At 42.4% G+C, this 13,297-nt stretch overlaps 1 protein-coding gene across 1 annotated transcript; it reads left to right on the top strand.

Annotated features, from left to right (window-relative positions):
* Window positions 1-399: 399 nt before the first annotated feature.
* Window positions 400-12,019, top strand: LOC120042897 (transport and Golgi organization protein 1 homolog). The gene is made up of 8 exons (XM_038987666.1): window positions 400-443; window positions 6,704-6,829; window positions 6,958-6,979; window positions 7,116-7,192; window positions 7,298-7,375; window positions 7,504-7,614; window positions 8,070-8,129; window positions 12,014-12,019. The coding sequence occupies exons 2-8, from the start codon at window positions 6,704-6,706 to the stop codon at window positions 12,017-12,019; spliced, it is 480 nt and encodes a 159-aa protein (XP_038843594.1). The 5' UTR covers window positions 400-443.
* Window positions 12,020-13,297: the final 1,278 nt, after the last annotated feature.

The following is a 13,297-nucleotide window of genomic DNA, read 5'->3' as shown; positions in this document are numbered from 1 at the left end:
ATGTTGTGCTGTGTGTGTGTGTTTAGTCCATCACGCTCTCTTTCAGGGGAACAGTTCATCTCATCAGTGTGTTGTTCTTTTGTGTTCAGTAGGTGACGACGATTGCGGCGGTACACCGCTCCTTCTGCGGTGCGGACGTGATATGAACGTTCAGTGTTAGCTGGCTGGATGACGACTGCTGGCTTCCAGAGGCCATGCTCCTGGATTCTAACTGACTCTCCGTCGATCAGTGGTGGCAGTGGTCTAGCTGACCTGTTGTAGTATCGCTTTTGTTGTTGTTGTCTCTGTGCACGTTTTTCATGCATTTCCTTGTAGCTGACGACCTCAGGTTGCAGCTGCTGGTTGGTGCTGGGAAGGATTGAGCGAAGTCTGCGGCTCATCAACAGCTGGGCTGGTGATTTGAAGTTGTCAACTGGAGTGTTGCGGTATTCAAGGAGACTGAGGTAGGGGTCTTTCTTGTCTGCTTTTGCTTTATCCATGAGTGATTTAGCAATCTGCACTGATTTTTCAGCAAGGCCATTACTTTGAGGGTAATGCGGGCTTGTGGTGACATGTGTGAACTCCCATGCTTTTGTGAAGGATTCAAACTCATTTGATTTGTAACAGGGCCCATTGTCAGATATTAAAGTCTCTACAATTCCATGCCTGGATAAAGGCTGCTTTCAGCTTGTATATCACAGCTGCAGATGTAGTGCTGTGAAGGTTGTCGAGTTCGAAGTATCTGCTGTAGTAGTCCACTGTTACGATGTAGTCCTCGTTGTTCCAGGTAAACAGATCGGTTGCCACGACCTGCCAGGGTCGGTCTGGGATACAGTGAGGTAACATTGGCTCTTTGGTGTTTGAGGGGCGTCGTTCAAGACATATGGCGCATTTACCAACAATGTCCTCTATTTGTTTGCACATTCCAAGCCCATGTGTCCAGCATGGATCTTTGTCAAAATCTCTTCTCTGAAACTGGTAGGAATGAGGATATTTCTCTCCTTTGAAAATTATTCCGTTGATCTGTGATAGTCATCACGATGGTTCCAGAATTCTGAGACGCTCTGAGGGCATTTTCTCCTCTCCTCAGGCCATCCATCCTGTATGACTTTCCTCAGCTGTGCAAGTTGCGAGTCCTTTTCTGTTTCTGCTTGGATCTCCTTCAGTTTTGTGTCACTAACTGGTAAGTTGCTGTACACAGTGTGCACTTGCATGTCCATGCCTTCACTGAGGCTGCTGTCCTTATAGGTAAGAAACTTCCTGGAGAGTGTGTCTGCGACAGGGATGTCTTTGCCTGGACGGTGAGTGATTGTGAAGTCGTATTTTTGTAGTTGAAGAATCATTCTCTGTAGCCTTGGCGAGGCTGCGGCTAGTGGTTTCCTCATGATTGACTCAAGGGGCTTGTGGTCGGATTCCACAATGACTTGTCGTCCATATATGTACTGATGGAAACATCCGAACAGAATGGCGTAGAGCTCCTTTTCAATTTGAGCGTAGTTGATTTCACAGTCTGTGAGAGATTTGGACGTGTAGCCAATGGGCTTTCCTTCTTGCAGTAGCACTGAACCTAGTCCATACTTCGACGCGTCCACTTGGAGTCTGAGCTCTTTGTCGGGGTCGTAGTAGGCAAGGATTGGTCCTGGTTCTCTCATGATCAAGTCTTTCACATTCTGGAAAACAATGTCGTGTTGCTTGTCCCAGAGAAACTCACTGGACTGCTTTAGCAGTTGACGCAGGGGTGCATTAGCATTGGAGAGGCTGTGTGCGAACTTGGCTAAGTAGTTGACCATGCCAAGCACTGTTTCCAGCTCTGCACGGTTCTTTGGTGGCTCCATTTCTTTTATGGCTAAGATCTTCTGTGGATCTGGCTTGATTCTAGTCGCTGTAAGAACATGTCCGAAGTAGCTGACCTCTGTAGCGCCGACTGTGCTCTTCTTGGGGTTGAGCCGGACTCCTCTCTCGCGGGACCTTTGCAGCAGCATCGCGCGGGGGTTTCGGTCGTGCTCATCTTTGGTTCGACCATAGACAAGGATGTTGCCCACAATTGCCACAACTCCGTTGAGGCCTTCGTACACTTCGTCGATCTTTCCCTGAAACTCGTCTTGGGCTGAGATAATCCCAAAAGGCAGGCGACGGAACCTGTAGCGTCCAAACTATAAAGGATTTGCGTCAATTCAAATCTGGTATCAGGACAAAATGTGATTCAGAGTCCCCGAATATATTTTAAGTATTTTTCTTAAACTCAAGCGATAAACCCAGGCGCCCAGGCCAACAGTTGCTAATATTCAATCACGTGATGTAGTATTGGGTTATAGTGCAATAAACACAGATCCTCACAAAACGGTGTGTTGAATGTTGTGAGCTTAGATGACTCTTCTGTGAGCTTGATAGCCCAGTAGCCTGATCTAGCGTCCATGACACTGAAGTAGTGTGCTCCCGCTAGCTTGTGTGTGATGCCATCTAGCGTCGGTAAAGGATAATGGGGGCGTTTGATGGGGGCGTTCGGAAAGGCCGATTAATCAGGCCGATTTCACGGTTTCAGAACAATCGGAAATCGGTATTTTTGGGCGCCGATTTGCCGTTTTTTTTTTTTTTTACACCTTTATATAATCTTTATTTAACTAGGCAAGTTAGTTAAGAACACATTCTTATTTTCAATGACGGCCTAGGAACAGATTTTTAACCTTGTCAGCTCGGGGGATCCAATCTTGCAACAGTTAACTAGTCCAATGCTCTAACACCTGATTACATTGCACTCCACGAGGAGCCTGCCTGTTAGCGAATGCAGTACGCTAAGGTAAGTTGCTAGCTAGCATTAAACTTAACTTATAAAAAACAATCAATCAATAACTGTCATTGCTCCAATGTGTTACTTAACCATAAACATCAATGCCTTAAAATCAATACACAAGTATATATTTTTAAACTTGCATATTTAGCTAAAAGAAATCCAGGTTAGCAGGCAATATTAACCAGGTCAAATTGTGTCATTTCTCTTGCGTTCATTGCACGCAGAGTCAGGGTATATGCAACAGTTTGGGCTGCCTGGCTCTTTGCAAACTAATTTGCCAGAATTTTACGTAATTATGACAACATTGAAGGTTGTGCAATGTAACAGGAATATTTAGACTCATGGATGCCACCCGTTAGATAAAATACGGAACGGAATAAACGTTTTGTTTTCGAGGTGATAGTTTCCGGATTAGTCAAAGGTATATGGTTTAGAGAGAAATAGTCGACGCATTATAATTCCTGTAATAACTTGCCGCTTAACGTGAAAGGGGTTCCTTATTTTACCCGTTCATGTCTTCCATAGAGAATGTCTTGATCTACTTCAAATAAGGTCTGTGTTTCGTGCAGGTTTAAACCGCCTCGACGTTTTGATACCCGTGTAAATCTCACTAGGATAAGGTGACGTTTGTCAACATATTTTCATAAATCCACTCTACAAAAAAATTTATCTTCGCTTATATTTAGCCAATATTGATCAGAGTTACCTTGTCCTATGGATATCTACACAGTTATAAAATTGGCACGGTGGTGTAAGCCTACACGAAACACAGACCTTATTTTAAGTGAATCTAAAAATATCCTATGGAATAAATGAAGGAAGCGCTTTTCAGATTTTGCTAGAAGGTGTCATGGGAATTATGATTCGCACTTTGGTTGTCAATTCTTACCATGCCCATTATTAAAATAGGATTTCCTGCATATAGAAATTAAAGTTTTTGTTTTCAACATTCATCACAGGTAACTTAAACTCTATTTTTATTCAAACAGTTGAGAGTATTTGTCTCCTAAGCAGACTCTTCAGTATCATTGTCACTTCAGAGCTGTGTGTGTGTATGTGTGTGTGTATTTATGTATTATATTAAGTTAAAATAAAAGTGTTCATTGTTCATTCAGTATTGTTGCAATTGTCATTATTACAAAAATGTGTGTGTGTGTATGATATATATATATAAAACATTTTTTTATCGGCTTTTTTTGTCCTCCAATAATCGGTATCGGCGTTGAAAAATCATAATCGGTCGACCTCTAGTCGAGACATACTCTGAGCTTGCCTCTGCGTACTTTCTCCACCACCACTAAGGCATTTACCCAGTCAGTCGGTTCTGTAACCTTGGTGACTATGTCAGATTGCTCCATGCTCTCCAACTCTTTCTTCAGACGGGCACAGAGAGCAAGGGGAATCTTTCTCGGTGGGCAGACCACAGGGGTTGCGTCTGGGTCAAGGTGAATGGTACATTCTCCTGGGAATAATCCTATTCCTGTAAAAACATCAGTCAACTCCTCCAGTACATTTTCTGTCTCTACTGGTGCTGTCACTGATAAAACTAGCTTGATGAGGTCCATGTCTAAACATGCTTTAAGACCTAGCACTGCAGGCGCTCTAGTGTCAACAACATAAAAGTCCAACATCATGTCACTTTCCTTGTATTTGCATTTGAAAGTGCATGTGCCTTTTACTGGGAGCTGTTCACCACCATAACCAGTCAGTATGCGCGTGGTGGGCTGTAGCTCGCACTCAGATGTCAAGCTGCGGTACTTATTCAGAGGAATAATGTTTACTTGTGCACCAGTGTCTAGTTTGAACTTTAGCTCTGTGCCTTGTGTTCCTATCTCAATGTCAGCAAAGGCTTGCTCTGTCTCTGATATTTGACTTTTCTGTGTCACTGAATCAATAAACAGTTCATCAGCGTTTGACTCTTTGATTGACATTTCATCTTCACTCACTGTGTGTACTGTTTTTCCACGGTAAGCTCTGCACACTTTTGCAAAGTGATTCCATTTTCCACATTTAGTACACTAGTTTGCCTTTAGCTGGGCAATTTCCTTGTTCGCCATGCACTTTGTATCCGCAACATCCACATGTTTTGGGGCGTTTTGAGTCTGTGTCGCTCTGTTTTGGAGTTATGTCTCTCTCTGTTCTAAAACGCGCTCTCTGTGCACCGGAGGTGTGCTTTGATGTCTGCCTGACTGCGTGCACTGCTTGTTCACGTGATGCGCTCGTGTTACCACGCGAAATGGTTTTCATCTGAGCCTGTGCTAGCTCGTGAGATCTGGCTATGTCGATAGCTTTGTCCAACGTTACCTCAGACCCAACATTCAACAGTTTCTCTCACTCGCGGTGAGTGTATTCCAAATACAATACGGTCCCTGACCATCTCATCCTTGTTTGCATAATCAGTCTTTCACAAGCAGACGCAGCTCTGTCACAAACTGTTCAAAAGACTAGTTAGTTCCCTGTACTTTCTCATGGAATTTGTACCAAAGGTACTGAAAACATACTAGATCGTTTTGAAGCATATGTTGTGCCGAAGACCAATACTGTCTTGTTTTGCACACTTTGTACAAAATAAGTTAAAATGCAGTACTACAGGATATTTCTTAACGTAGCTCTTTATTAGCTAGCTATAACTGGCATGTTCACGTATCGCCAACCAGCATCAAACTGACCATGACCTAACCATTTGGGTGGTCTTAACCAATCATAGCACAGTATGATATGGCGGTAAAATGCATCCAATTATAATTCAGTATGTTTACACATATGAATATTACAGTCGACTACGTTGATCAGTTGGTGAAAGGAGGATTTTCGGGTTTAAGCAAACGAGTTGCATTGCAAGTCACAAGCCAAACTAACTAGATAGCCAGCTCAACTGTCAAAGTAACGTACAGTAGCGATGGATTCGGAAGAAACAACCCCTTTGCCCCTGATGACAGAATCTGATCAACTGCCTGTCTTGTACTGTCTTGTACTTCCATATGTAAGTAGTTGGCTACAATATAGCTAGCTGGCTAGTCAAGTCTTAGGCCGCCATATGGCTGGCTGGCTAGCTACATTGAAACTGAATCTTGTTGGCAACGTCATTGTCTTGGGGAATGATTTTGTCCAACAATACCTAATGCATTTCCCAAATAGCTGCAGCCTAGAATGGATCACTTAATTGCTCTTTTAGTTGATTTTTTTCAAAGTGGAAGTTGCCTGTCCTCTTCCTCATTTAAAAAATGGCTCACTTTCCAGACTAGCAGTATCCGTTCTTCCTATATCTGGGTCTCAGATCGAGAGGTGCCTTCAAGTTGTTGAATTTTGCTTTGACAGCTTCCCCTTACATAACTATCACTTGAGGTTACATGCCATTAAAATCTACATGTGGATCATGTCTAGTGATATGTCATGTAATCATCTATTTTGTTTATTGTCCATTTTACAGGATGAAAGGCTACATGATGCAATCTTTTGCACTCTAAATCCACATAGGCCTAAGGCTTGTTAGTTAGATCCACTCTGTGGTGATTCATTTAGCCAATCCCTGAATTTCACTGAGCGACTGCGATGGAAGTTCTGTATTGTGCAAAGGTCACCATGGTTGGACAGTGGTAGGGCCCCAGTCCAATCCAATCCCCATTAATTGCATAAGGTCAAGGCAAATCTTCTCTCTATTGATTTTGATCAACAACTAGGTTATAGGCTACATCTATTTCTAAACCCACCTTGATTTGATCTGAAGATATGCCTCTGCATTGACTGAGAGGGTGCTCAGTGGGATAACCATTAGCCATGCTTGTAAACAGAACACTGGAATGCCTGATGGTTTAGTTCAATGTTTTTAACATCACTTATTTTCTTCTGTCATCTCAGCCCAGCTATTACCCAACTTATTTGCTAAGCCTGACATGTGCTGTAGTAACACTGATTGGACCTGTCTCTCCCCAGATGGTCACCAGCCTGCCAGAGCACTGGAAGCCAGGTCCAGACTTCTACGGCGTGTCCTGTGAACCCGTGCTGGTCACTGCAGGTGCCGGGGTCATCGGCTTCCTCTTCTGGAGGAGCATTCTATCTGTAAGTCATTGTTGCACAGTTACTGCTTTCATAATTTCATAATCTGATTGCTTTATGTTATTCTATGATGTATTGTATGCTACCGTTGAGGAGGCTGTTTGCTGCCACTTTTCTTTTCCTTCTCACAGGTCAAAAGCAAGTCATATCTAAGTAAGTTCTTCTCCCTGGCTATTTAGGGTGCATAGTGAATCCTCATTCATATTGCTTACAGGCTGGTGTTCTTGTCATGTGTAAACCATGTCTGATTTCATACTCTTGTCATGGTTTTTATTCGCTACTGAAAAAGAGATGGTGGACAGGATGAAAAAGCTTGAACAAGAGAAGAAGGAGATACTCCAAAAGGTCGCTGAACTGCAGCAACAGGTAAGTTGCAGAGACTTTTCACTGACTAAGATCCAGACTTTTGAGTTCAATGTGAATTAAGGTACATAATGTTTTGACAGTATATTTCTACTGGGTTCCCCTCAGGGCGAAGAACTTAAAGAAAAGCAAAAGCTGTCTGAAAAATCTGCCACTTTATCTCTGGAGAAGATCCAGGAATTGGAGGTGAGTCTCTAAGAAATATTATCTTGATCACATGTCATTGTCATGCTGACAATTATTAGATTTTTTATTATTTTTTTCTTCTCCATAGTGTTTAAATTGACTAAGCATTTTCTTTTTCTATCCAATAGAATATTGTGCAAGAGATGGAGAGACAAAATGAGCGCCTGGACGAGGAAAATAACTTACACGCCATATCCTTTGACAAAGAGCGGGCCAATACTGCGAAACATGAAGATATGGTGAGTAGTATTGAGCGATTTAGCTGTAATTAAAATGTTTCAGAACAACCAATTCTCTGACGTCGGTTCAATTATTTGAATTCCATTAAGTTAGTTTATTATGTGAGCTCAATGTGCCGTTTCTCTAGAGAGAAATCAAATCAAGCACATATTTCGGGACGTTGTAGTTTTCAACAGGAGAATAAATATTCCACATAGTTTAGTGCAGAAAATGTGGTAATTGACTAAAATGACCACAATCCATTGCACCTACAGCTGCATGGACTTGTGCGGGCAGTCAGAGAGAAAGGGACAGCCTGCAAATGAGAGAGAGACACCCTAGAGAGCAGTTGCTTTCGTGATGTAGACAGCATAGGCAGCTACTATTAGCCAGCTACTATCCTAAATAGGATGGCTCGTTGATGAGGACAGAGAAAGATGGTTGTCATTATGCTTATCATTATCTTTGCCCATAGATGTCCGAAATGGACAAAACCATTGAGAAGTTGAAGCGCAGCAAGAAGAAGACCCAGGATGCACTTCACATTTTGTTAAGATACAGCCTTATTCTAAAATGGATAAAATAGTTTCCCCCCCTCATCAATCTACACACAATACCCCATAATGACAAAGCAAAAACAGGTATCGCAAATAAAAATAAAAATAAATTCTAATATAACATTTCCATAAGTATTCAGACCCTTTACTCAGTACTTTGTTGAAGCACCATTGGCAGCGATTACAGCCTTGAGTCTTCTTGGGTATGATGCTACAAGCTTGGCACACCTGTATTTGGGGAGTTTCTCCCATTCGTCTCTGCAGAGCCTCTCAAGCTCTGTCAGGCTGAATACTTATGTAACTGTGATACTTGAGTTTTTTTTATATGCGATACCTGTTTTTGCTTTGTCATTATGGGGTATTGTGTGTAGATTAACGAGGGGGAAAAAACATTTAATCAATTTTAGAACAAGGCTGTAACGTAACAAAATGTTGAAAAAGTCAAGGGTTCTGAATACTTTCCGAATGCACTGTACGTACATTGTACATACTGTACATTTTAAGAAGGACTACCACATAAGTACTGTGGTTGGTTTGTATTACCTTACAAGGTAAATGTAAGTATATTGGCAGGTGAGGGTCTACTTGGGGTGAGTGGGTCCTCCAAGAGACTGAAATGGGATGAGTGGAAGACCCAAGCACACCTCAGAGAAGTGTCTGATGCCCTCCCAATCACCCCATCCCAATCCCCTGGATATAGTCCCTCTCCATTATCACCAATATCCACCATTAAATTGCAGTTAAAATGACAAACGAGGAATAATACAACTTTGACTTCCTTTCCTATCTGTCCAGATCTCTTATTCATTTTACAATGGATTTACAAGTCATAATAAAATGAAGAAAAAACCCCATCCCAAACCAAATCCATCTCTCTGCACCACCCCCTCCCTGCTCTCCCCCATTTAACCCTACCCAAGAAGTCAAGCTTATCCCCACCTCCCAACCTTACCCCCCCAAGCCAAGCTTGTTCCCCCTCCCATCCTTAACCCCCCAAGCCAAGCTTATCACCACCTACCCTCCTTCCCTTACCCAGCCAGGCCAAATTTATCCCAACCTCCACCTCCCCTGTCCCCTTTTCTCAAACACACCCACACCCCTCTACACATCCATTCTCTTTCATTCACACAACATATACTCCATGCCCCCGCACACCCATTCTCTCCTGCCCTCCTACACATATTCATCCTCCCTCCCTCTCCCCTTCATATGCACAGACACATACCCACCCATACACTCTCTCACACACACACACACACACACACACACGTTTGACAGTTATTGACTTACACTACCGGTCAAAAGTTTTAGAACACCTACTCATTTTTTACATTGTACAATAATAGTGAAGACATCAAAACTATGAAATAACACATATGGAATCATGTAGTAACCAAAAGAGTGTTAAACAAATCAATATATATTATATATTTGAGATTCTTCAAATAGCCACACTTTGACTTGATTACAGCTTTGCACACTCTTGGCATTCTCTCAACCAGCTTCACCTGGAATGCTTTTCCAACAGCCTTGAAGGAGTTCCCACATATGCTGAGCACTTGTTGGCTGCTTTTCCTTCACACTAATGTGTGAAGACATTTCACTGGAGCTAATGTAGAAGGAAAAGCTGTGTACATTTGCAAATACTGTGCCAAATCATATGTGAAGAACTTACAGCCAGAAGTTCGAAAGGACTGCCTGCTTGATTTGAATGTACCAAAGAATGTAACAAAGATGCAGAATCATCTGGCCAAGTGCATAAAGTTACCCCAGCGCTCAAAACAAGCAACCTCTGACAAAAGTCCCTCTACTTCGATTCGCCATTTAAATGATGTATCAGACAGACACCTTATCAATAGTAACAGCTCATGGTCCTCCTGGAAGCAGAAGTTTGTTTGACTCAATGGAGGAACGTAGCTGAGCTGTGTATGCAACTGGTTCACCTCTGATGCTCACTGGCAATGTGTATTGAAAGAGATTTCTGAATGTTCTTTGCCCAGCATACACCCCTCCAGCCAGACATGCTTTACTCATTTGCTGGATACAGAGTTCAACAGAGTTCAAGTGAAGGTCAAGCAAATCATAGAGAAAGCAGACTGTATTGCAATCATCTCTGATGGGTGGTTGAATGTTCGTGGGCAAGGAATAATTAATGACATAATCTCCACCTCTCAACCAGTTTTCTACAAGAACAGACACAAGGGACAACAGACATTGCAGATGAGCTGAAGGCAGTCATCAATGACCTTGGACCACAGAAGGTATTTGCACTGCTGACAGACAATGCTGCGAACATGAAGGCTGCTTGGTCTAAAATGGAGAAGTCCTACCCTCACATCACACCCATTGGCTGTGCTGCTCATGCATTGAATCTGCTCCTCAAGGACATCATGGCACTGAAAACAATGGATACACTCTACAAGAGAGCCAAGGAAATGGTTAGGTATGTGAAGGGTCATCAAGTTATAGCAGCAATCTACCTCGCCAAGCAAAGTGAGAAGAATAAGAGCACCACATTGAAGCTGCCCAGCAACACCCGTTGGGGTGGTGTTGTCATCATGTTTGCCAGTCTCCTGGAGGGGAAGGAGTCTATCCAAGAAATGGCCATATCAGTCTGCCGAGATGGACAGCCCCATCAAGAGGATCCTCCTGGATGATGTATTTTGGGAGAGAGTGGTAAGCAGCCTGAAACTCCTGAAACCTATTGCAGTAGCCATTGCACGTATTGGGGGAGACAGTGCCATCCTGTCTGATGTTCAGACTCTGCTTGCAGATGTAAGATAATAAATCCATACTGCCCTGCCCACTTCACTGTTGCTCCAAGCAGAGGAAACTGCAGTTCTGAAATACATTAAAAAGCGTGAAGACTTCTGCCTGAATCCCATACATGCCGCAGTGTACATGTTGAACCCCAAGTATGCTGGCAAGAGTATCCTGTCTGGTGCAGAGATCAACAAGGCCTATGGTGTCATCACTGCCGTGTCTCGCCACCTTGGCCTGGATGAGGGCAAGGTTCTAGGCAGTCTGGCGAAGTACACTTCCAAGCAGGGGCTTTGGGATGGAGATGCAATATGGCAGTCGTGCCAACATATCTCATCAGCCACCTGGTGGAAGGGACTTTGTGGATCTGAGGTTCTTTCCCCTGTTGCCTCCATCATCCTCCAAATCCCACCAACATCAGCCACCTCAGAGCACAACTGGTCCTTGTTTGGGAACACACACACCAAAGCACGCAACAGGCTGGCCAATACAAGGGTTGAAAAATTGGTGGCCATCCGGGCAAATTTGCGGCTTTTTGAGCCTGACAACGAGCCATCCTCAACAAGGTTGGAAAGTGACAGTGAAGATGAGGCCTCAGAGTCTGATGTTCAAGAGGTGGACATTAAGGAGGTCCAGGGAGAAGACATGGACAGCTGAGAGGAAGACAATCAAAGATTTAGTTTCTAGACTATCCTTTTACGTATGTTGAAAACGTTTTTGGGAGATGCGATGGATCATTGGGATTATTCAATATTCCCTTTATTTTGTTGTTCAGTGAAATCATCCCATGCGAAGAGTCAACTCATTTAATTAAAGTTCAACTAACTATTGATTTAATAATTTGCAATTATGTCTACTTATGATAAGGTAAAAGATTAATGTTTGTCTTCATATGATTTGGTAAATATATCCAATGCAAAAAACATTAAATAGTAGTAATATTAATTTGCATTAATTCCCATATATTCCCACAGAAAGTTTTCACCTCTGAATATTCCCCAAAATGTGAAACCCTAATCCCCATAGCAGGATGATGCCACCACTATGCTTCACGGTAGGGATGATGTTAGACAGGTGATGAGCTGTGTCTCGTTTTCTCCAGACGTAGCGATTTGCATTCAAGTCAAAGAGTTCAGGAACCGGGATTCGTCAAACCAGTCAATGTTTTTCCACTCCTCAATTGTCCAGTGTTGGTGATTGTGTGCCCACTGGAGCAGCTTCTTCTGGTTTTTAGTAGATAGGAGTAGAACACGGTGTAGTCTGCTACAATACCCCATCCGTGACAAGGACAGACGAATTGTGTGTTCCGGGATGTTGTCTGCACACCACTGTTATACTTTGCCATTATTTGCCGGTTTGTGGCCCGCCTGTTAGCTTGCACGATTCTTGCCATTCTCCTTTGACCTCTTCAACGAGCTGTTTTTGCCCACAGAACGGCCCAGCTCATGGAAAATGTATGTGTTTATGCAACAAATGTTGTGCAACGTATCGCATCAATTCGTTCTCTAATCAAACCAAAGTGTTTCAAATAAACCTTTCATTGCTGTATTGTATCGGAGCACATCCCTAGGGGACCAAATACATAAAGTGCTTTCATTTCTAAAGGGTAAACATATGTATGACATTTTTTTTTTTTTTTAAAGGTGACATTATTTACTGTCTCTTCATATGATCCCGAATCCAAAATGCCGGAGTATACTATAGAGCAAAATTAAACATTTTGGCCTCACTGTCCAAATAAATACTAAGCACACACCATGCCTGGTAAAACATGGACTTATCCCCTCCCCTTATTTTGAGGGCTGAGGACATCTGACAAACTTTTATTTTGGAGTGTCCATTTAAAACTAGCTACTTTCTTTGACACAATTTGATCAGCTTACCTGATATGGTGGTTCCAAACTGGACCCTGACTAACAAAATGATGACAATAATCTGGGTCACCTACACAAAAGATTAGGAAATGTCATTTGTGTCATTCATTATTAGTTAGCTACAGAACTAAATGTGTTTTCACATGCCAAAATCTAGGTTTAGGACACATTGGGAGTCTGTACCTACACAGAGGGCTTCCTTTAGCCAGTAATAACAGGCGTTCGTCCGATAATTTAAAAAAAAAAAAGCCAATAAATAAAAGTGGCACCGTACAATTGTCCAGGAGAAGAAAAAATCTAATTTCTAAATTTGCCTATTAGCTTTTTAGCCGATTCATTGATGGATTCACCAGTCTACGTACATACATTTGACTGATCATGCTTAATTTGCATAATTTTGTGGAATTAAATTGGCGCATGTGTACACTATATTCCTTATGTATCTTTTTTTTTATCACACACATACAGAGCCATTGAGTGGAAAATATGTCAGACTCTGCAAGAGCTACTGC

The sequence above is a fragment of the Salvelinus namaycush genome, unplaced genomic scaffold (assembly GCF_016432855.1).
Source record: "Salvelinus namaycush isolate Seneca unplaced genomic scaffold, SaNama_1.0 Scaffold799, whole genome shotgun sequence".
In the NCBI taxonomy this organism is placed as follows: Eukaryota; Metazoa; Chordata; class Actinopteri; order Salmoniformes; family Salmonidae; genus Salvelinus; species Salvelinus namaycush.
Note: the sequence above shows the minus strand (reverse complement) of the source record. Positions and strands in the feature narration are given on the sequence as shown.